Genomic DNA, 25,395 nt, shown 5'->3' with positions numbered 1-25,395 from the left:
AAAGCGACAGTTAATCCTCGCCTCACCCACTCGATAATTTTGGCACCCATGCCATAGGTCAGCAGAGGGAGGTCCCGGTGTCGCCTTGGCAGGAGCAGCTGTCACAGAGCCGTCTACGTCATCTCCGTGTCAGAGTGAGGAGCCACAGGCTCCTCCTCCCTCTCTCGGGGAATCCCTGGCAGATTTCCCATTAGAGCAGTCACGAGACGAGACTCTGCGGCATGCGTTTGACCAAGTGAGAGTAATCGATGGTCAAACGCTCCCGCCGAACGCCACCCTGTCCTTCCCCTATTTTTCTATTATGAATGATAGATTATACCGAGTGAAGCAGGACACTTAGACGAAGGAGCAAATCACACAGCTTTTGATTCCAAAAAGCCGCCGGGAATTGGTATTCCAGGCGGCTCACTTTAATCCCATGGCTGGACACTTAGGGCAGGATAAGACACTAGCCCGAATAATGGCCCGATTCTATTGTAAAAAGTACTCGTACTGTTGCCCACACCGAGCTCCAAATTGATCGCCAAGTGGCAAGGACCCTTTGAGGTCACACGGTGAGTCGGGGATGTTGACTACGAGGTGAGGCGAACGGACAGGGGTGGGGTGCTACAGATTTACCACCTCAATCTGCTCAAACTCTGGAATGAGGAGGTCCCTGTGGCGTTGGTGGTTCCGGAGAAGGCGGAGCTGGGGCCGGAGGATCAAAAGGGAGCACTGGCGTCGCGTACCTCTCCGGTCCCCTGTGGAGACCACCTCTCCCCGATCCAACTTGCAGAGGTCGCCCAGTCGCAGACCGAGTTTCCGGACGTGTTCTTGCCCCTGCCCAGCCGCACCGACCTCATAGAGCACCACATTGAGATGCCCCCGGGGCTGGTAGTGCGTAGCCGCCCTTACAGGCTACCCGAACACAAGAAAAAGGTGGTTCGGGAAGAACTTGAGGCCATGCTCAAAATGGGCATCGTCGAGAAGTCCCACAGTGACTGGAGCAGCCCGGTGGTCTTGGTACCCAAGGCCGATGGGTCGGGCCAGTTCTGTGTCGACTATAGAAAAGTCAACGCGGTGTCTAAATTCGACGCGTACCCAATGCCTCGTATTGATGAGTTGCTCGATCAACTAGACACGGCTCACTTTTATTCGGCACTGGATTTAACAAAAGGTTATTGGCAGAGCCCCTTGACTCCACTATCCCGAGAAAAAACAGCCTTTTCCACACCGTTTGGCTTACACCAATTTGTTACACTTCCTTTTGGGCTGTTTGGGGCGCCGCTACGTTTCAACAGCTAATGGACAGGGTCCTCTGCCCCCACGCCACCTATGCGGCCACCTACCTCGACAACATTATTGTCTATAGTAATGACTGGCCGAGGCACCTCGAACATCTGAGGGCCATCCTTAGGTCGCTGAGGTGAGCGGGTCTCACAGCCAACCCGAAGAAGTGTGCGATTGGGTGGGTGGAAGTATGGTATCTGGGCTTCCACTTGGGTAATGGGCAGGTGCGTCCCCAAATTAACAAGACAGCAACAATTGCGGCCTGCCCGAGGCCCAAGACCAAAAAGGGGGTGAGACAGTTCCTGGGGCTGGCTGGCTATTATCGTAGGCGTATACCTAATTATTCAGACGTCACCAGCCTGCTGACTGATCTGACTAAAAAGGGGGCACCAGATCCGGTCCAGTGGACGAAGCAATGCCAGTGGGCTTTTTCTGAGGTAAAGGCTGCACTGTGAGGGGGGCCACTTTTACACTCCCCTAACTTTTCTCTCCCCTTTATGTTACAGACGGATGCGTCGGACAGAGGGCTGGGGGCTGTTTTGTCCCAGGAGGTGGAGGGGGAGGACCGCCCAGTCTTGTACATCAGTAGGAAGCTGTCGGTGCATGAGGGGCGCTACAGCACCATTGAAAAAGAGTGCTTAGCGATCAAGTGGGTGGTCTTTGCCCTCCGTTACTACTTTCACCCTCTTTTCGGACCACGCGCCCCTCCAGTGGCTCCACCGCATGAAGGATGCCAACATGCGGATCACCCGTTGGTATCTGGCACTCCAACCCTTTAACTTCAAGGTGATCCACAGGCTGGGGGCGCAGATGGTGGTGGCGGACTTCCTCTCCCGTCAAGGGGGGGGGGGGGGAGTCGGCTGCAGGCCCGGCCTGAGTCGGGCGGTGGGGGTATGTGGCAGCGGGGGCGTGGTCAAGCGCCGGTCTGTGACAGGAGGGCGGAGTCAGGGAAGGTAAGTGGCAGAATCACTACACCTGACGTCAATTAACTTGTGTTTGTGTGTCTTCCCAGTGACCGCGCCCTACTTAAGGAAGGAGAGCGAGAGCAGAGGGAGCTCTTCCCTGAACCAGATGCTGGTTGTGTGTGTGTCTGTGGTTATATGTCAGTTGTTCACTGGAAAGTGTGACAATAAAAAAACGCATTATCAACCTGAACTCTGTCCTGCCGTCTTCTGTGCTCCGCCCTTCCGTGAGAACCGCTACAAAAATGAATCGTGGAAAGCACGTGCATATTGTATTGTATGAATAACCCGGAAGAAGTAGGAATGGTTCATTGCGCATGCGCATTATATTTGTATCGATACAGAACCGCTTCATCTGTCCACACTACAGCGAAGTGCTATAGTACCGATACTGTACCGGTACGAAACCCATACATTTGTGGGTTTCATACCGATACAGTTATACCGCTACAGTACCGGTATAGTTGCTAGTGTGGACAGGTGTTGCGGTACGAAAGTAGTATCGTATCGGTACAAAATCCCTAGTGTGGACAGGGTATAATTCTTCCCTAGAAACTTTGATGGCTGGAGCTGTCAGAGCAGCCATGTCACTGCAGTGATATACCAGAGAGAGCCAATGAGGAACCAGTGTTTTGGAGGAAGCCCTTGAGCTGTCAAAACAAAATTACACTCCAGACACAGTGTCATGGGCACACCTAAAAATGGAACCCATTCTCATTTGGGTGATAACATAACAATTATAAATAACTCACTTCTAAAAGTGGGTTCTATTTCATCAAAAAGTGCAATTACATAACTAGGAAATTCAAATGTAGTTTTGATATGAAGTCTATTTTTTTAAGTTATCAACTGTGCATTGATAGAGACTTGTGTGAAAAACTGTTCACAAGAACTGCAGTCCTAAAATTATCATGGCAACTGTAGTTCCAAGACATCAAAACAAAACTGTTTTATTAAGTGTCCAGAGCCATCTTCTAAGTGTATCTTTCAGCAGCCCATATTGGGCCATCCTCCACAAGAACAAGGCGATGAGAACCTCAGTCAGAAGTAGGGCATCAGGACGGATCAGGGGATGTACATATGGGGCGATCCTCACAGGAGCAAAGTAATAAGAACCTCAGCCAGAACTAGGGCATCAGGATGGATTAGGAAGGTCTAGAGAGAAGGAGAGGTCAGCATCACTGGTATCTCAGAAGTGACATGTGTACACTGCAAAAAATGATATTTTAGCAAGTTAGAATATCTTGAATATCGTTGAAACGATCTAGCATTAGAACAATACAAGGCACCAACTCTGAGATGATTAAAACTAGTTCTCGATTGTAACCAACTTATTCCAAGAGGTCTTGTCAAATAAAATTATGTCCATGCAGCAAGATAATTTCACTAGTATTAAGTAATTTTCTCCTCAAATTCAGGTTTTTGGGTGATGCCTAGATTATCATTAAAAATAACTGTAATGCCTCCTCTGCAGGTTAGACAAGGCTGGTGTTCAGTGGTGCTTGAAAATTTGTGAATCCTTTAGAATTTTCTATATTTCTGCATAAATATGATCTAAAACATCATCAGATTTTCACACAAGTCCTAAAAGTAGATAAAGAGAACCCAGTTCAACATATAAGACAAAAATATTATACTTGGTCATTTATTTATTGAGGAAAATGATCCAATATTACATATCTGTGAGTGGCAAAAGTATGTGAACCTTTGCTTTCAGTATCTGGTGTGACCCCCGTGTGCAGCAATAACTGCAACTAAACATTTCTGGTAACTGTTGATCAGTCCTGTACACCGACTTGGAGGAATTTTAGCCCATTCCTCTGTACAGAACAGCTTCAACTCTGGGATGTCGGTGGGTTTCCTCATATGAACCGCTCGCTTCAGGTCCTTCCATAACATTTCGATTGGATTAAGGTCAGGACTTTGACTTGGCCATTCCAAAACATTAACTTTATTCTTGTTTAACCATTATTTGGGAGAACAACTTGTGTGCTTAGGGTTGTTGTCTTGCTGCATCACACACCTTATCTTGAGATTCAGTTCATGGACAGATGTCCTGACATTTTCCTTTAGAATTCACTGGTATAATTCAGAATTCATCGTTCCATCAATGATGGCAAGCCGTCCTGGCCCAGATGCAGCAAAAACAGGCCCAAACCATGATACTACCACCACCATGTTTTCACAGATAGGATAAGGTTCTTATGCTGGAATGCAGGGTTTTCCTTTCTCCAAACATAATGTTTCTCATTTAAACCAAAAAGTTCTATTTTGGTCTCATCCATCCACAAAACATTTTTCCATTTAGCCTTCTGGATTGTCCATGTGATCTTTAGCAAACTGCAGACAAGCAGCAATGTTCTTTTTGGAGAGCAGTGGCTTTCTCCTTGCAACTCTGCTATGCACACCATTGTTGTTCAGTGTTCTCCTGATGGTGGACTCATGAACATTAGCCAATGTGAGAGAGGCCTTCAGTTGCTTAGAAGTTTCCCTGGGGTCCTTTGTGACCTCGCTGACTATTACACGCCTTGCTCTTGGAGTGATGTTTCTTGGTTGACCACTCCTGGGGAGGGTAACAATGGTCTTGAATTTCCTCCATTTGTACACAATCTGTCTGACTGTGGATTGGTGGAATCCAAACTTTGAGATGGTTTTGTAACCTTTTCCAGCCTGATGAGCATCAACAACGCTTTTTCTGAGGTCCTCAGAAATCTCCTTTGTTCATGCCATGATACACTTCCACAAACGTGTTGTGATCAGACTTTGATTGATGCATTTTCTTTAAATAAAACAGGGTGCCCACTCACACCTGATTGTCATCTCATTGACTGAAAAAACCTGACTCTAATCTCACCTTTACATTAACTGTTAATCCTAGAGGTTCACATACTTTTGCAATATTGAATCATTTTCCTCAATAAATAAATTACCAAGTATAACATTTGTTTAACTGGGTTCTCTTTATCTACTTTTAGGACTTGTGTGAAAATCTGATGATGTTTTAGATCATATTTATGCAGAAATATAGAAAATTCTAAAGGGTTCACAAACTTTCAAGCACCACTGTAACTGTGTCCAGGAGGACAAGCTTTATTTAATGCTATATACAGTTGTGGTCAGAAGTTTACATACAGTGACATGAATGTCATCTTGGATATGAATGTCATGGCAATATTTGGGCTTTCAATGAGTTCTCTGAACTGTTCTTTTTCTGTGGCAGAATGATTGTATAAAACTTAAAAAAAAACACTAGAATTTGGTGCACAATTTTCTTTGCGTTTTCTGAAATCAACACAAGGTCAAAAATTTACATACACTTAGATTATTAATTCAGAGGGTCTGAGACTTCCAAAATATATCTTATCTTGCCAAGGCCAAGGCCTCTTAACTTCCTGTTAGTGATTATGATTGACTACAGCTGGTAGCTTATCTGTGCCTTCATAAAAAGAGTTTGTTTACAGCACTCATTGGATTGACCAACACACTCAGTACGTTTAGAGAGAATCGAATTTCTGCCGTTGCTCGACTGAAATCGAAGTTCAAAATGCCATGTATACACCTTAATTCGGCTGAAATTGAACCGAACTTGATTTCTTGGAATCGAGCTACACGACCTAGTTTATGCGATTTCTGCCGAGCTACTTTGTGCATGTATACCCTATCGAGCTAGTTGTCGAGCTACTTCCAGAAGTGACGAGTGACGAGACCACAAGCGGGAAACACAACAGCCTCGGTCGGCATGACAACGAATCATGACAACGGCATGAATCTTTTCTTTTTGTGGCATTGTTTGCACTGTTAAAATTTAGCTCACTTACTGTATCACCAAATACATCTGTACAGCTGTTGCATAGCTGTGAATTGTGTACATAAACAAGTCATTGTATTTGTGTGTGTGTGTGTGTGTGTGTGTGTGTGTGTATATATATATATGTATGTGTGTCCAACATCTGAAGAATGTCAATAAAAACAAAACAATTGAACTTTTTGTGTGTTTATTAAGACATAAGTTTTTTTGTAAGCAAAAAATGGACTTTAGAAAAATATTATTGTGCAAAATAAGTTGTCTTACAAAACAGTGGTCTGCGCCGGACAGTTTGTAGCCATAGTCTGTTAGAGCAAGCCTAACAGCTTGAACACGGAACTGCTAGTGTTGCCAGATTGGGGGTTTTAAGTGCATTTTAGCGGATTTGAACATGTTTTGGGCTGGAAAACGTCAGCAGTATCTGGCAACACTATAGCTCTTCTTCATGACGACAACCGGAAGTGTACCAACACGATGGGGCGTGTAGCGCCATGTGTGGCTCAGGTGCACAATGCACCTTGCATAATAGCCCGATTTCACTTGTGCATCTAGGATTGGATTTCTCTGGCACCCCTGCTGGGACCCTTTGCTCGATTACCAACAGCAGCTCGATTTGGACGTGCATGTAAACGTACTGAATGTACTCGAGTTGAGGGGGGATGGGGGGGATGCCATCCCCCCGGAATAAAAAATGGTCAAAATCATCCCCCCTCTAAAACAGGCATCCCCCCTCCCTTCCCTTGAGCAATTTTATCAATAAATGTGGACATTACTTCTATTTAACATTGGAATTAGAAATGCCATTCCACGTAGCTTTGCTGAAACTGAGCATACAATAAGCTCCCGCGAGAGAGGGCATGCATAAGCAAAGCGTTTGAGGAGGTGACATTCAGTTGGGGTTCCGTTATTTTTTATTTCATTCGGCGTCAGTGACAGCAGCGGATTGCAGCATCATGGCCAAGCGGAGTGGACAGCAAGACCTAAGCAAGTTCGGATTTAAGATCGCAAGAAAAAACATTTCAGGAGGTAAGTCAAGAGTTACGAATATCAGTCACACTTTCTGTGAGCCCACTATCATGCTGTAAAGTTACTGATATGTAGCCTAATTTGTGGGCGGCGGATAACAACACAGCTATCGAGTCGAGTCTAGCCAGCTATCGATAGCTTACTCAGGTTCATGTTAGCTTTGATTTCTTGTATAAGGCCATTAATTTAATCAGCCTGGATGTTCGTTTGTTATTCTTCAGGCAACAAAAAGTGTTAAAGATAGGTAGGCTAAAATAAATGACACTAGCAGTTTTGAAGGCTTCATTGCCTCATTAGAGAGCTGGTCACAACATGTAAGGCAGAGCAGGATTGGTGTAGGACTTGACAAAGTGTCTGCTAAAATGCAGCTTTCTTTTTCTTCATCACAGGCTCTTCTTCTGTCTCCTCAATGGGCCTTTTCCCCTTTCCAAAGAAACTTTCCAAAGATGCCTGCTTTTAACTCATTTTGCTAGCTTGTATCCAGCTTCAACACCATTGCTTAGCTAATGATCCAAAAGCAAGAGCCCGGAAAATTGACCACAAAAAACATGATTATGAAAGTCTTTGGAAATTTCTATGAGGTAGGAAAGCCATGAGAAGTAAAGCCATTTCTTTGCCCACCTTCACTCCCCCACAAAGGAGGACTTTTTTTGGTCTTTTCTTTCCATTAAAATAATAACCGGTATGGACATGTATAATTTGCATTACTCATAAGAATAAACACAATAATAACAAAAAGGAAAAAACAACAACAAAAAATGCATAATGCCTCAAACATCTTTTAGGAAGTTTAGTCTGATTTACAATTTACTGTTGCTTGTTTTAGCTTATTGGTTACCTACCTACCTCTGTATTTAACTCAATGTTCCCAATGTTCAGCTTTGAATAAAAATTCTATTGACTTGATATGAAAAGATTCAGTTGTTCATTTACATTGCCTGCTGAGGTTTTAATAAATTATTTACCAAACGATTTAAAAGGAGCCTACCATGACTATGAAGTTACACTTCAAATTTGTCATCTGCATTTCACCCTAATATGGAGAATGTGGTAGGTATGTCAGCCAGGAGACTGACTAAATATGACACATGACATCCACACTGTGCATGTTTTACAGTAAAATACCAGTGTATTATGTTTTTTACAACAATAAAAAGGGTACACAGTGTGTACTACACACTTTATCAGCACAAAATACTGTATGTCTGGTAAATGAACAAGGTCCACAGACCTACGTTGTGTGCAAACCCTCCTAAAAGCAAACCAGTTTCCCACCGATGGACCGACCGATGGGTCGACATGCGACTAAAAATTTCACCATCCCCCCTGGTTTGATTTTACAACTCGACCACTGCCAACACATAGTAAAATGGGAAAGTCCAAGGAGCTCAGTGCAGATTTGAGAAAGAGGATTGCAGATGTACACAACTCAGGAATGTCTCTTAGAGCCATTTCTAAACAACTGCAGATCCCAAAATCAGTTCAAACAATTGTATGCAGGTTACTGGGAGGTACAGTCACTTTACCAAGTCACTTTGCTTCAAGAAAACCCAAACTGTCACCCTCAGCTGAAAGGAAATTGGTATGGGTGGTCAGGAACAACCCAGGAACCACCATGGCACAGCCCTGCCATGAACTGGAAGCTGATGGATCACTGTCTACAGTTCAGTGAGTTTTATATCACCATGAACTAAGAGGCTGCTATCCAAGAAATAACCCCCTGCTCCAAAATTGACACCTTCAAGCTTTAGTTAAGTTTGCAACTGACCACATAGACAAAGAAAAACCTTCTGGAGGAAAGCTGTATGGTCACATGAGACAAAGATTGAGTTGTTTGGCCACAATGACCACAATATACAGAGCTGTACCAGCTGGTGGTGGTGGTAGCAGCATCATGCTCTGGGGCTGTTTTACTGCCAGTGGAACTGGTTCAGTGCACAAAGTGGATGGAATAATGAAGGAGGACTACCCAGTGGCGGCTCCTGAATTTTTTTTCAGGGGGGGCAATTTTCCCCCATTATGTCTACACGGACCGTAAATGTCCACAGGACTGAAGTAAATTGACCTAGGTAGCAAATCAATTGGCCGAACTTGTTTTTTGCCTGGTAAATTCAGATATCAATATAGACAATATCTCTTCTCTCCACTAGGTGGCAACACTAAACAAGTTAAAGGTGGCAAACTAAGGTAGCCTAGTAAACTAGACCCACCCGCCTAGCGGCCAAAAATATTTTTGCCTACGAGTGGCAAATATTCACATTTAGTCTGGCTTGCCAGGCTAAAACTAAGGAAGATTCATTGTGAAGCCTTCAAAGCAAAACATCTGGCATCACAATAAATTGATATTACATTACTCATTTATTTTCTCATATTATTCCAGTATTCTATGAGAAGTAGACACAAATTCTTAATTATAAACATATTCTAATTTCTTCAATTCTAAAGAATGCAATTAAAGTGGCAGGATATAAATCCAAAACAAGTGTTTAAGTTTTGAAAAAGATGAAGAAAAGCAGAACCATCAAACAAACATGTGCAGCTTAATTATGTGGGGTTTTTTTTTTATATGGAATTGCACCATTTTAACAACAAATAATAATTCTAAATAAATTCTGCAGTTTTTTTTCCCAAGAATTCCTCCAGAAAGCCATGCCTTAAAAGGAAATTTAAAGTATTACAAGCATGTCAATGAACACAAAAGGCTTTAGTTATTTAGCTATATACACACACACAAGGTTACACAAGGTTTTGTAGTCAGTGCAACTTGGCTTAACAAGTTGGAAAAAAGGTAAGGTGCTGCTGGCTCCAATGAACACATATACTGTACAATATATAAAAACTGAAAATATGCTTAATTTACACCAAGTCAGAGAGAACTTGAGGCTACTGAAATATTCCAAGCATGGCAATGTTAAACTGCCATTGGTAAAACAAAAACATGGTAATGTTAAACTGCCATTGGTAACACACACACACACAAACAACTTTTGCCTAGTAAATTCAAATATCAGATATCACTGTACCGTCTGCTGTGCTACTTCCAGGGTGGAAGAGAACACAAGGGTAGCAAAAAAGAGCTACATCACAGCCAGCTAGCCAAGTTTTCCGGTGGTACCAGTTCTTGTTAAAACCTCTTGAGTAGGTCTTCTCCCCCTTCGTAGACACTTGCTTGATGTTTAAATTCGGTCTAGGAGGTCCTAGCTGTTTGATTGCTGTTTTCTCCTCATTGGTACGACGACTAAAGGGAACTTCTTTCAGAGACGCTATCGTATTGTTGCACTCAACACTCGCCGCCATCTTCATAGAATGTTCACACATTTCCCGCGCAAGTTGCATTTTCCAGCCCAAAATTATGTTCAAAACCCGCCAAAATGCACAATCTGGCAACACTTGCGCGGCGCAACAGGCGTATGACGTAAACACGCTGCTTGTGCGAGCACGTAAAACCTAATAGAAAATGCATTGGGAGCATGATTTTCGAAAAAAACGTACGTACCATTACTGTCAATGGGAGATTTGGGGGCAAATCTGAACCTGACAGAAATCGCCCCAAAAGGGCGTGGCTACACCAGGCGCGACCTTAGCCTGATTGGACAATGACATTACTGTTGCCGTGGTAGTAGGAGTAGATAAAAAAAAAATCTCCCTCCCTGTTTGGGAGTGCGTCGCCCAAATCGCCCCTATTAACGAGCCGCCAGTGGGACTACCTCAGAATTCTTCAGCATAACCTCAAACCATTTGAATCTTGAACATGATTGAGAGTCACAACAGGACAATGAACATGAATCAGAGCTGGTTGTGGAGGATTAAGCAGGCTAACATTAAGCTTAAAACAAGCCCTGACTTCAACCCTATTGAAAATACATGGACCGTACTTATAAATTGAGTCCATGCCAAATAAAAAAAACAAATTTAATTGACCTCTACCAATTCTAACATGAAGAGTCATGAAATATCCAACCAGAATTCTGCTAGAAGCTTTTTCATGGTAAAAAAAAATAAAATAAAATGTTTGGTCAAGGTTACTCTTGAGAAGAGACATTTTGCCCAAATATTAGGTGTGCTATATGTAAATCTTTGTCCCAGTATGTATATTTTTGACCCTGTGTTGATTTCAGAAAATGCAAACAAAAATTGTGCACCGAATTCTAGTTTTTTTATTTTTAAAGATGAATGCTGTACAATCATTCTGCCGCAGAAAAAGAACAGTTCAGAGAAATAATTGAAAGCACAAATATTGCCATGACATTCATATCCAAGATGACATTCATGTTACTGTATGTAAACTTCTGACCACAACTGTATGAGCATAACCATAACCCTCATAATCCACATTTCTGTTAAACAGTACATTAAAAATCCTGATCAGTAATAATTTCATAAACAATAAACACTTTAGATGTAAGAGATCTAATATTTAACAGTCCTATTTTTACAACCCCAATTCCAAAAAAGTTGGGACAAAGTACAAATTATAAATAAAAACGGAATGCAGTGATGTGGAAGTTTCAAAATTCCATATTTTATTCAGAATAGAACATAGATGACATATCAAATGTTTAAACTGAGAAAATGTATCATTTAAAGAGAAAAATTAGGTGATTTTAAATTTCATGACAACAACACATCTCAAAAAAGTTGGGACAAGGCCATGTTTCCCCACTGTGAGACATCCCCTTTTCTCTTTACAACAGTCTGTAAACGTCTGGGGACTGAGGAGACAAGTTGCTCAAGTTTAGGGATAGGAATATTAACGCATTCTTGTCTAATGTAGGATTCTAGTTGCTCAACTGTCTTAGGTCTTTTTTGTCGTATCTTCCGTTTTATGATGCGCCAAATGTTTTCTTTTGGTGAAAGATCTGGACTGCAGGCTGGCCAGTTCAGTACCCGGACCCTTCCTCTACGCAGCCATGATGCTGTAATTGATGCAGTATATGGTTTGGCATTGTCATGTTGGAAAATGCAAGGTCTTCCCTGAAAGAGACGTCGTCTGGATGGGAGCATATGTTGCTCTAGAACCTGGATATACCTTTCAGCATTGATGGTGTCTTTCCAGATGTGTAAGCTGCCCATGCCACACGCACTAATGCAACCCCATACCATCAGAGATGCAGGCTTCTGAACTGAGCGCTGATAACTTGGGTCGTCCTTCTCCTCTTTAGTCCAAATGACACGGCGTCCCTGATTTCCATAAAGAACTTCAAATTTTGATTCGTCTGACCACAGAACAGTTTTCCACTTTGCCACAATCCATTTTAAATGAGCCTTGGCCCAGAGAAGACGTCTGCGCTTCTGGATCATGTTTAGATACGGCTTCTTCTTTGAACTATAGAGTTTTAGCTGGCAGTGGCGGATGGCACGGTGAATTGTGTTCACAGATAATGTTCTCTGGAAATATTCCTGAGCCCATTTTGTGATTTCCAATACAGAAGCATGCCTGTATGTGATGCAGTGCCGTCTAAGGGCCCGAAGATCACAGGCACCCAGTATGGTTTTCCAGCCTTGACCCTTACGCACAGAGATTCTTCCAGATTCTCTGAATCTTTTGATGATATTATGCACTGTAGATGATGATATGTTCAAACTCTTTGCAATTTCACACTGTCGAACTCCTTTCTGATATTGCTCCACTATTTGTCGGTGCAGAATTAGGGGGATTGGTGATCCTCTTTTCATCTTTACTTCTGAGAGCTGCTGCCACTCCAAGATGCTCTTTTTATACCCAGTCATGTTAATGACCTATTGCCAATTGACCTAATGAGTTGCAATTTGGTCCTCCAGCTGTTCCTTTTTTGTACCTTTAACTTTTCCAGCCTCTTATTGCCCCGTCCCAACTTTTTTGAGATGTGTTGCTGTCATGACATTTCAAATGAGCCAATATTTGGCATGAAATTTCAAAATGTCTCACTTTCGACATTTGATATGTTGTCTATGTTCTATTGTGAATGCAATATCAGCTTTTGAGATTTGTAAATTATTGCATTCCATTTTTATTTACAATTTGTACTTTGTCCCAACTTTTTTGGAATCGGGGTTGTAGAACAAAGGTGCTAGCAGTGACTATACGGTATATTCAGTATGATCTAATTGTACACTAATTTGGTTACTAGAACAAACTGAGTATTTCTACTTTTTTTCTAAAGCTCAGGAAACATACAGTCTCAATATTGTCATAGAACGACAACTCTTTGCAGGTAGCAGACGATCGGTAACCTGCTGTCAGCTACATCACCACGCTGCATTAAATGGGGCCAGAGCATATTACAGCATCAGCTGTGTATTGCATATTCAGTAATACATGTTGCATATTACAACACCTCTACAAAGTTACTCTTAATAACCTCAGACTAACAAAGGCATATGTTGTCAACTCCTACATGAATAACTAACTAAACTATGCTTGCCTAAGGCCCCAAGATTACCTGCCGTGTCCAGGGCCATGTCCAGGGCTTCCAGTATACACCTGACTAAAGCTGCTGGAGCCCCTAAAGGCCTAGCTAATTTTACATGCTCTAAGATAGAGTCTCCCATAACTTTAGGTTTCTCAGCAGGTGCTTCACTGATGAGAGCAAACCAGTTAGACATAGGAAGTGGAGAAGAGTACTGCTTCAGTGTGTGAGCCTTACTGTTAGCTTTGGCTCTGTGATTATGCAGCAGAGTTGTCACCCATTCACACTGCTGCAAGGGCTCCAACCCTATGTTCAAACCAAACGTGACAAGAGCATCAAAATTCACTCTTCCGGTTGTTTTGTCACTCTACTGTAGCCGCATTTGGTGTGAACATAGAGTAACCCTCTCTTGAATCTGGATGCACACCTCAAAAGCTGCAGTCTTCTGTGTCAAAGAGCTACCTAATATACACTTATCACAAATAAAAATATCACTAACGACAGAGGAATGACTAAACATCCTGCACTCAACACACTGAACAAGTTGAATGTTTGCCATGATAACATGATTTACGTACCTTCAAAGATTTTTGATATTAAGGCAGATCCAACATGGATGGACTCCACTTGCTGTCTTTGGACAGTAAAATGAAAATGCAGCAGAAGGGAAAAAGAAAAATGCAACAAAAATAAAATAGTGGTATTATAGTGGTATACTGATGAAAAATAGGAAAAAAAGGTTGTAATTTAAATGCTGACACTGATAAGAGACTTGTGGCAAACAATTTGAAAACAGGAACTATATAATAGGAAACCAAGAGAAGTCCAATCGAACTCATGAATAGATATTTGGAGCTATTAATTGTTTAAACAATCACTCTAACAGGGCACACCTGGGCAACAAGAAACATCTGTCAGTCACATGTTCAAATATTTGTGGAAAAATGAGTGAATGGGTGGGTTCAAACAAAAGGTGCCATGTTCTAAGTTGTTGTTCAACACATCTACAGTGGTGCTTGAAAATTTGTGAACCCTTTAGAATTTTCTATATTTCTACATAAATATGACCAAAAACATCATCAGATTTTCACACAAGTCCTAAAAGTAGATAAAGAGAACCCAGTTAAACAAATGAGAAAAAAAAATATTATACTTGGTCATTTACTTATTGAGAAAAATGATCCAATATTACATATCTGTGAGTGGCAAAAGTATGTGAACCTTTGCTTTCAGTATCTGGTGTGACCCCTTTGTGCAGCAATAACTGCAACTAAACGTTTCCGGTAACTGTTGATCAATCCTGCACACCGACTTGGAGGAATTTTAGCCCATTCCTCTGTACAGAACAGCTTCAACTGTGGGATGTTGGTGGGTTTCATCACATGAACTGCTCACTTCAGGTCCTTCCACAACATTTTGATTGGATTAAGGTCAGGACTTTGTCATGGCCATTCCAAAACATGAACTTTATTCTTCTTTAACCATTCTTTGGTAGAACGATTGTCTGCTTAGGGTTGTTGTCTTGCTGCATGACCCACCTTCTCTTGAGATTCAGTTCATGGACAGATGTCCTGACATTTTCCTTTAGAATTTGCTGGTATAATTCAGAATTCATTGTTCCATCAATGATAGCAAGCTGTCTTGGCCAAGATGCAGCAAAACAGACCCAAACCATGATACTACCACCACCATGTTTCACAGATGGAATAAGGTTCTTATGCTGGAATGCAGGGTTTTCCTTTCTCCAAACATAACGCTTCTCATTTAAACCAAAAAGTTCTATTTTGGTCTCATCCATCCACAAAACATTTTTCCAATAGCCGACTGGCTTGTCCATGTGATCTTTGGCAAACTGCAGACGAGCACCAATGTTCTTTTTGGAGAGTGGCTTTCTCCTTGCAACCCTGCTATGCACACCATTGTTATTCAGTGTTCTCCTGATGGTGGACTCATGAACATTAACATTAGCCAATCTAAGAGAGGCCTTCAGTTGCTTAGAAGTTACCCTGGGGTCCTTTGTGACCTCGCCGACTATTACACGCCTTGCTCTTGGAGTGATCTTTGTTGGTCAACCACTCTTGGGGAGGGTAACAATGGTCTTGAATTTCCTCCATTTGTACACAATCTGTCTGACTATGGATTGGTGGAGTCCAAACTCTTTAGAGATGGTTTTGTAACCTTTTCCAGCCTGATGAGCATCAGCAATGTTTTTTCTGAGATCCTCAGAAATCTCCTTTGTTTGTGCCATGATACACTTCCACAAACATGTGTTGTGAAGATCAGACTTTGATAGATCCCTGTTCTTTAAATAAAACAGGGTGCCCACTCACACCTGATTGTCATCCCATTGATTGAAAACACCTGACTCTAATTTCACCTTCAAATTAACTGCTAGTCCTGGAGGTTCACATACTTTTGCCACTCACAGATATGCAATATTGGATCATTTTCCTCAATAAATAAATGACCAAGTATAATATTTTTGTCTCGTTTGTTTTACTGGGTTCTCTTTATCTACATTTAGGACTTGTGTGAAAATCTGATGATGTTTTAGGTCATATTTATGCAGAAATATAGAAAATTCTAAAGGGTTCACAAACTTTCAAGCACCACTGTAGATGTAAATACCAGGAACTGAAAGCTGAGATTCTGATCTGTTATCTCATTCATATTTTGATCTCAAATTCAAATGTCTTCAGTGCATAGAAAAAAAAATGCTCTTGCTGTTTCAATACTTTCAGAGGGGAATGTACAGCAGGTGCTTAACAAATATTAATATTCCATATTCACTACTACTTGCATTTTAGTTTCCATTGAAATACCAGTTACCTCTTTTGAGTGACCAATGCAGTTTTTTTTTTAATTGCTATTTGACAGACAAAATAAATATTGCACAATAGTGTGCTCATTGCCCCATTTAACTACACAGAGTTATTTTTGGACCAGGTGGCCAAAAATGGGAAATGCAACAACCTCTAATAAAAGTTCATTCAGGCAGGAATCACACTGCTCCATGCTTGGGTGAGGAGCAGTGGATAGACAGCTAATGACAGGGTTTCCATAGTAAGGCTAGTATTAAAATACTCTGCAGTCACTTAGATCTTATTTTATAGCAAATCTTCTAATACGTTACCGCAAAGAACATTTGCAAAGCAAATTCTAAGTGTTGACAGTGCGTCTATGTTGTACAAAACCATTTCTATTGAAACTGATATTACAAATATTGGGATAAGGAAAGTGGGATTATGGAATGTATAATATCCGCACATCAGAAATGTGTGTGTGTGTGTGTGTGTGTCCCCACGCGCAACATGGGGACCTTGTTTCTCACAAAAAGTCTACATAAACAAAGAGAGAAAGTGCCTCCCTTTTCCATTGTCCAAATTTTGTGGGATGGCTTCAGTTCTTTGTGGTTTTTGAGGTGTAAATGGGCTGGAAATATAGTTTTGCTAAAACCTTGAGTAATGACATTAGCTGCTCTGTCCACCTTAGTATATCAAACACAGTTGAATAAAGTTATGTCTGAAACCGCTCAAATTGAGGTGCTAGACTGTATTCAAGATGACTGTTGTTGACTCTCAATGGCCTATTGTCAGGTTACTTTTAAAATTGACTAGATGGTAACCTACATCATAAATCAAGTGTGATAGCCTCTTGGTTTAATTGTGTTGTGACACTATGTTTTTTAATAACATTGTTAAACATTATTAATGTTGTTCTACCCCATCAAAATCTATGGTAATGGGTAATTGCTGTGCTCACCTGTAAATAAACATGACCATGGTTTGAAGGACAATGTGACCCTCTGTTTACTCTTTATCTTACCCTCCTCTACCCCTGTTACAATAGATGCGAAGTTGTCATCCAACAGGATCATGTCAGCGGCTTGTTTGGAGACATCAGATCCTGCTATTCCCATGGCGATGCCGATGTCAGCCCTCTTTAGAGCAGGAGAGTCATTTACCCCATCACCGGTCACTGCCACTATAGCACCCTGTAAATGCAAAACACAGTTATACTTTGGCCCTAGAAATGCCAACAACCCTTAAATTTTAATTAAATCTTCTTCAAATATTAGCATTCCTAAACAGCATCCAATAACCTGCCATAGTTCTAAGGCCTATCATTTTGTATGAACAGCAGTATATAGTTTCTTGAGGTGGTCAACCACCACCTAAACTTTCCTGAATGAAGCCCAGATGGCCTGAACTATACCAGGGTGAAGTTGTCTTCTTCTGATCACTCTGGATGAGAGACTGGATGCATCATGGTAGTAAGATAGAGAGCACGTCAGAATTCCTCTAGTCACATGTGGTTACCTATTCAAATTCTAATCTTAGGTGGGCTTCACTAGAAATCTGTACCATGAAGGAAGTTAAAAAACAAACACAAAAAACTTTGGCATTTCAGTCTGCTTCAACTGGCTTCACAAACATTCACACTTTGGCTTAAATCAGTATCATGACATGGTTTAACAACTCATTAAGTTAAGTCAGGCTTTTCTCATCAAATCCTGTGGGCACTGACTTTAAAAAGGGATTTTTTTTTTTTTTATCCCAGCTGTGTTAAGTGGCAGCAGATAAAGAAAAGGCAAAAAATATTGTTGGAACCAGAATGTTCTATTATTTATAATACAAATATGAAATATTTCAATTATTTTTGCATTTCTGTTTGCATAAAGCTAGGAATAATTATGATTTTGTCATGTATTTATGTTGTCTGAGCAGTCTGGAGGTGCATAGGACACACCCACTTCAGCCAGGTGACTGCAGCACCTGTTCTGCTAGGCCTTAATTAAGCATGGTATTTGTGTTCTGTAGTCAGGTACGCAGCCATATGGTTTTTGACCGCGGCAAGTGCAGCTTTAGTTTGGAACGTTCTCTGGAACAGACATTTAATGGAATAACATCACGTCATGCACCTCCATATTGCACAGTAGGAACAAGTCACGCTTGGTTTAATCTTAATATTACAAGTCTCAATAAACACCAACAAACAAACCAGAAACTCAACTGAGCTGTTTAATTAAGGAAAGGCACTTGAGCATGTCAAACCAAGGCTGGACTTTAGCTCGTTCTTTCAAATGTCAAAAACATGGCTTGCGGTACTTGATCATGTGTTTAAAGAGTGTTACTGGAATTGATTTCTGAAAATCACATTACGATTGTTTGTTTTGAGAACTGATCATCAAAACACTTGACATTACAACCGGATGTACAGGCCTACCTTTCAGTCTGAATGAGACAAGTTTGCGCCACTCACTGGATGTGCTTCTGTAAAGCACTTACATCATTTCACTAATAAAGTTTGAGTTGTCCAGTGTCAGACGTCGAATGAATTTTGTTCTAATTCTGATGGTATAAAACCAATATGAAGTCTAAGTTGAAGATAAAACACATGAAATGAGTGCATTGTTTTTGAGTTCTTTGTTAGAAACAAATCAAAATGATAAAAATGCAGGAAGTGCAAAATTTGGAGGGTGATATTGACGTTGCCCTAATTGACAGGCTGAAACAGCTGAAAGGATCAAAAAGTGCTAAAATGGGCATATTGACCAGTAAGAAAAATTAGATTGCAGAGTTAATGAACGATACATGTAATGTTGAAATGGTTAAATCAAAATTGGAAAATAAGTTCAACAAAGTATATAAGGAACTGAATGAATTAAATGATCTTCTTAAAAGTTTGTCAGACAATGATGTTAAAAAGGATCAAAGTGAGTGCTATGCTCCTAGAATCACAACTATCGATGAATTCATGAATGGTGTATCACAGTGGGTTGATCAAAATGTAAAAGTGACTGACGATGCTACAATGAGTACAATAGTTGATGATATTGCACCTAAGGATAGTACAGTATTTCCAACGTGCAATCACAACGCTCAAGGTCATCCAGATCATCTATATAGTGTCTCTTGTCGAGTGCCTTCAACACCATCCAGCCCCTATTGCTTCAGGACAAACTGAACAGGATGCAAGTGGACCCCTGCCTGGTCACCTGGATCTCCAGCTACCTCACTGACAGGCCGCAGTATGTCAGGCTGAAGGACATCACGTCCGACACTGTGATTAGCAGCACCGGAGCACCCCAGGGCACGGTGCTGGCCCCTCTTCTCTTCACCCTGTACACTGCGGACTTCTGCTACAACTCGGAGCTGTGTCACATTCAGAAGTTTGCCGATGACAGAGCCATCGTTGGGTGTATCAGTGACAACAGAGAGGAGGAGTATAGGAGCCTGGTGAGGGACTTTGCTGTGTGGTGCAACAGGAACCATCTGCAGCTCAACACCTCGAAGACCAAGGAGCTGGTCATTGACTTTGGGAAGTCCAGACCAAGGTCACGACCAGTTCTGATCGAGGGAGTCAAGGTGGAGGCTGTGGATCCCTACAAGTACCTCGGGCTGTGGCTGGACAGCAAGCTGGACTGGACTTGCTACACCAATCACTTATACAGGAAGGGACAGAGCAGGCTATACTAATTTCTTTCTTCTCCAACATCATCAACAGGAATATGAACAATGCCCGTGTGCTATTTTCAACAGTAGAGAAGCTAACTAATTCCCCACCACAATTAGTACCTGAACTTCTCTCAGTTAATAAATGCAATGAGTTTGCATCCTTCTTCAAAGGTAAAATTGATAAAATACGGCAGAATATTGCTCATAATATATCTCAGTTGCAAATAATTGAAAAGCTGCAATCACCAGTGACACAGACAGATAACTTCAACACAATGTCAGAATTTTGTTTAATTGATTATGAGACTCTTGAAAAAACTGTACAAAATCTCAGTTCCTCAACATCTTAATTGGACATTCTGCCCACCAACTTTAAGTCTGTTCTTCACCTTATAATTGCTGCTACGGTTCTGGGGGCCTGCATCCCACCAGAACAAGGAACTGTGTAACCTTGTCGAGGTGTAGCAGCTTGTCCTGACCTGGTGTCATTGTTAGCCTGGGTCTGGTGCATGGGAGACCTGTAACCTTCGGGGGGCTTATGACACCATGGCGGTACTAATTAGCAGTTCCGCCCTCTCCACAAACATCGGAGTTAGGCATTGGGTCAGCACCCCAACCCTGTAAAACCTAAACCTGCTACAGAAACAGCAAGTGGAAATCAAAACAAGCAGCGTCAGGAAGATGGTAATGGACAAGATCCTGCAATGACAGACCCTAGTGAAAGCCGTACGGAAGCTGGGGCCCCGAGATGCCGGATTCTGAGTGCCAAGAGTGAAACAAAGATTGGAACCTGGAATGTACGAACATTATACCAGAGTGGCAAGATGGCTCAGTTACTGAGGCAGTTTGATGAGTATCAACTTAACATCCTGGGAATCAGTGAAATGAGATGGACCGGGAGCGGCAAGTTGTGTAGTGAGGGAAAGACAGTTCTCTACTCTGGACATGAAGACCAGCATCGTCATGGAGTTGGCTTGATCTTGGACAAGGAAGCCTCCAGAGCACTTACTGGGTGGAAGCCAGTTAACAATCGCATCATCACAGCATATTTCCAGTCAAGACATGGAAAAACAACCATCGTTCAGGTGTATGCACCAACTGATGATGCAGAGGACAGTGTTAAGGACCAGTTCTACGAACTGCTTCAAGACACCTTTGATGGTATCCCCAACCATGATGTAAATATACTAATGGGTGACTTCAATGCTCAAATTGATAGCAGTAGACAAGGTTTTGAGGGTGTAATTGGACCGTTTGGGTCGGCACTAAAGACCAGTGACAATGGAGAGCGTCTTCTGTTCTTCTGTAACTTGAATAGCCTTAGTATTAGTAACACCTTCTTCCAACACAAGTTGATACATAAGAAAACTTGGAGATCACCAGATGGGACAATTAACAATGAAATTGACTACATCTGCATCAGTCAACGTTGGAAGTCTGCACTTCTCGATGTTAGAGTGTACAGGGGCGCAGATGTGAGTTCAGACCACCATCTTCTGGGAGCAAAGCTGCGGCTACGACTGAAGAAACTAACAGTAAAGAAGAAACAAAAGCCTTTCGCAATGGATAAACTTAAAGACCCCACTACCAGTGAAAAATACCGGTTAAAGCTACAGAACAGATTCCAGCTGTTGCAAGAGATGCTGCAAGAGATGGGGCCAGACCTGGAAGATCAGTGGTCATTCTTCAGGGAAACCCTCACACAAAGTGCAGAAGAAACCATAGGGAGGAGACGTGGCTCACGAAAAGAACAGTGGATTAAGGAACATACCTGGAAGCTGATCAATGAAAGGAAGAAGATGAAGGGAGAAAGACACAGAGCTAGGTTTGAAGAAAAGAAGGAAGAAACAAAGCACCTGTACCGTGACCTTGACCAACAGGTAAAGAAGAGTTGTCGTGCAGACAAGAGAGAGTGGCTAGAAAAGAAAAGCTCTGAGGCTGAGGAAGCAGCCAAGAAAAATGACGCAAGGACCCTGTATCGCATTGTTAGAGAACTCACTGGAACTTGGAACAGTTCAAGTGTACCTGTAAAGGACAAAAGTGGGAAAACTCTGCTAACTACAGAAGAACAGGACTTGCGATGGATGGAGCACTTTCAGGAAACCTTAAACCAGCCAAATCCCGACACCCTGTTTGACTTTGCACCAGAAGAACCAGCAGAGATCCTAGAGGTCTGTGAGGAACCAATCAGGAGAGAGGAACTGCAGAAGCCATAAAAGCGCTGAAAAATAACAAGGCGGCAGGACTGGATGAGATCTCGGCAGAGCTGCTCAAGTATGGTGGTGAGAGCACAGTGGAGATGCTAACCAGTCTGATGAACCGCTGCTGGCAGGAGGGGCAGGTCCCCAGGGACTGGCAAGATGGTGTGATTGTGAAGCTCCCAAAGAAAGGAGACCTCTCGGACTGCAACAACTGGCGAGGCATCACCCTACTCTCAATCCCTGGGAAAGTGTTCTGCGCAGTGCTTCTCAGAAGACTGAAGAAAGCTGTTGACGGCAAGCTGAGAGAGGAACAAGCTGGGTTCCGCAGTAACCGCTCCTGTATAGAACAAATCTTCACTCTCCGTAACATCATTGACCAATGTCTTGAGCACCAAACACCACTAGTATTAAATTTCATCGATTTCAAAAAAGCCTTTGACAGTATTCACAGGGCGTCCCTCTGGAATATTGCTGCCTCTTATGGGATACCAGAACAGTTTGTTAACACCTTCAAGAGTTTTTATGCAAACTCAAGATGCTGCGTCAGGACAGAGGGAGGAACAACAGATTTCTTCGACATTGTCACGGGTGTCAGACAAGGATGCATCCTTTCCCCTTTCCTTTTCCTTTTGACCATAGACTTTGTCCTGAAAAAGACTACAGAGGATGGTAGAGAAGGAGTGAGGTGGAAGGAGGGAGAGAAACTGGCAGACCTTGACTTTGCGGATGATCTAGCTCTGCTGTCTGAGAACAACCAGGATCTACAGCACCTTACAATGAAGCTAGAATGGTTTGCTGGGAAAGTTGGGCTGAGGATCAGCATAGAGAAGACCAAGGCAATGGAAGTGGGAGACAATGCCGATCAACCACTGCTGAGTATCAGTGTGTATAACAACCAAGTTGAAACAGTGGACCAGTTCACCTACCTTGGCAGCGTGGTTAGCAACAGTGGTGAGGTGGAACCTGACATCAGCTGTAGACTAGGAAAAGCAGCTGCAGTGTTTTGAAGGATGCGCACCATCTGGGCAACCAATGCCATTGATCTGGACATCAAACTACGCCTGTACAACAGCATAGTCCTACCTACAGCAATATATGCAAGTGAAACATGGAAGTGCACAGCTAAACTAACCAAGAAGCTGGATGTGTTTCACCAGAGGAACCTGAGAAGAATCTTGAAAGTAAGGTGGCAAGATCACATTACAAATGACGAGATTCTCAGAAGGGCGAAGACCAAACCACTGAGGGACATTATAACAGGCAAGAGGATGCAACTGGCAGGTCATATCCTATGCCTACCAAGTCAGCGCCACTCAAAGACTGCCATGACCTGGGTGCCACCAGGTGGCAGAAGGAAGAGAGGTCGGCCAAAAAACACCTGGAGAAGAACTTTTCAAGAAGACCTGAAAAGAGCAAATATAACCTGGGAAGAGACTGAGGAAGCAGCAGCCGCGAGACCCAGATGGAAGCTTGCTGCCCAATGTGCCTGTAGGCACAGGAGGACCTAAGGTCTAAGGTAAGGTGCTTCAGATCATAAATACATCCCTAGAGACTGGCATTGTTCCTGTGTCTCTGAAAAAAGCTGTTGTAAAGCCCCTACTTAAAAAGAATAATCTGGATGCTTCAGTATTAAACAACTACAGGCCAATATCAAATCTACCATTCATTGGGAAAATCCTTGAAAAAATTGTCTTCAATCAATTAACTGCCTTCTTGATATCAAACAGCTGTTTTGATAACTTTCAGTCAGGATTTTGTGCCAATCATAGCACTGAAACAGCACTGATTAAAGTTATAAATGACATACGTCTTAATACTGATGCAGGCAAATCATCGGTCCTGGTGTTACTGGACCTCAGTGCAGCTTTTGATACTGTTGATCACAACATACTGCTATATTGACTTGAACACTGGGTTGGGTTGACTGGTAAAGTTATCAATTGGTTAAAATCATACTTAAAAGATAGAAACTTCTTTGTTACCATGGGAAATTGTACCTCAACATCAATGTCCTTGACCTGTGGTGTCCCCCAGGGGTCGATTCTTGGACCATTACTATTCAACCTTTATATGCTCCCACTTGGACAAATTATCAAGAACAACTCAATTTTGTATCACTGCTATGCAGATGACACCCAAATTTATTTTGCTCTATCACCTAATGATTATGCCCCCCTTGAATGTCTCTACCAGTGTATCGACCAAATCAACAACTGGATGTCACAAAATTTTCTTCAGCTGAACACAAATAAAACAGAAGTAATTCTATTTGGGAAAAAAGATGAAAGACTCAGGATTACCACTATTCTTGACACAAAGGGGATTAAAACAAAAGATATGGTTAAAAATCTTGGTGTTTTCATTGACAGCGAGCTAAACTTTGACAGTCACATGAAAGCAATCACTAAAACGGCATTTTATCACCTAAAAACATTTCCAAACTAAGAGGACTTATGTCAAAAAATGATCTGGAAAAACTTATACATGCCTTCATCTCTAGTAGGGTTGATTACTGCAATGGCCTTTTCACAGGCCTCCCAAAAAAGACCATCAAACAACTTCAGGTGATTCAAAATGCAGCGGCTAGGGTTCTCACACGAACAAAAAGAACAGAGCACATTACTCCAATTCTAAGGTTCCTTCACTGGCTTCCAGTAAGCTATAGAATTGACTTTAAAGTATTGCTGCTGGTGTACAAATCTCTAAATGGTACAGGGCCCAATTACCTCTCTGATATGTTGCAGCGGCCTAACCCAATCAGATCTACCAGATCACAGCAGCAAAATTTACTGGTAAAACCTGTTGTTAAAACAAAGTGTGGTGAAGCCGCTTTTAGTTACTATGCAGTACAGCTATGGAACCAACTCCCAGAGGACATTAAAAATGCTCCTGCTGTTGGCAGCTTCAAATCTAGACTAAAGACCAAGCTGTTTTCAGATGCTTTCTGCTAACTGATTAATATTGTCATCTTTACATTTTAAACTTTAACTTTTACAGTCTCTGCATGTTTTAAACTTTACTTAACTTTTATTCTATTTTATTCTGCTGTTTTTTTACTGAACTTTTACGTCATTTTATTATTTTATTACTACTATTGTTTAATTCTTATTATTTTTCTTCCCCATTTATTTTATGTAATTTTATTTTCTATTGTTTACTGTTTTGCTTTTACTTTTGTAAAGCACATTGAACTGCCACTGTGTCTGCGGATTTGCCAGAGGGATGAGGATTTCCTGATAGAGGCAGACAAAATGTACGAACAGTTTATCCAGTGTGGTTATGCCA

At 41.9% G+C, this 25,395-nt stretch overlaps 2 protein-coding genes across 5 annotated transcripts in view; both read right to left on the bottom strand.

The window, feature by feature from the left end:
- atp1a2a (ATPase Na+/K+ transporting subunit alpha 2a) overlaps positions 1-25,395 on the bottom strand; it is a 431,823-nt gene that overhangs the window by 90,215 nt on the left and 316,213 nt on the right. For all 4 annotated transcript variants that reach the window (XM_060906007.1, XM_060906008.1, XM_060906009.1 and 1 more), the window contains one exon: positions 17,277-17,445. In XM_060906007.1, coding sequence (XP_060761990.1) covers positions 17,277-17,445 — 169 coding nt within the window. The remainder of the gene's footprint in view (positions 1-17,276; positions 17,446-25,395) is intronic.
- sdhc (succinate dehydrogenase complex, subunit C, integral membrane protein) overlaps positions 1-25,395 on the bottom strand; it is a 443,337-nt gene that overhangs the window by 275,210 nt on the left and 142,732 nt on the right. The window lies entirely within an intron of this gene.

This window comes from Neoarius graeffei, chromosome 23 (assembly GCF_027579695.1).
Source record: "Neoarius graeffei isolate fNeoGra1 chromosome 23, fNeoGra1.pri, whole genome shotgun sequence".
In the NCBI taxonomy this organism is placed as follows: Eukaryota; Metazoa; Chordata; class Actinopteri; order Siluriformes; family Ariidae; genus Neoarius; species Neoarius graeffei.
This window is presented reverse-complemented; position numbering and strand designations above follow the sequence as displayed.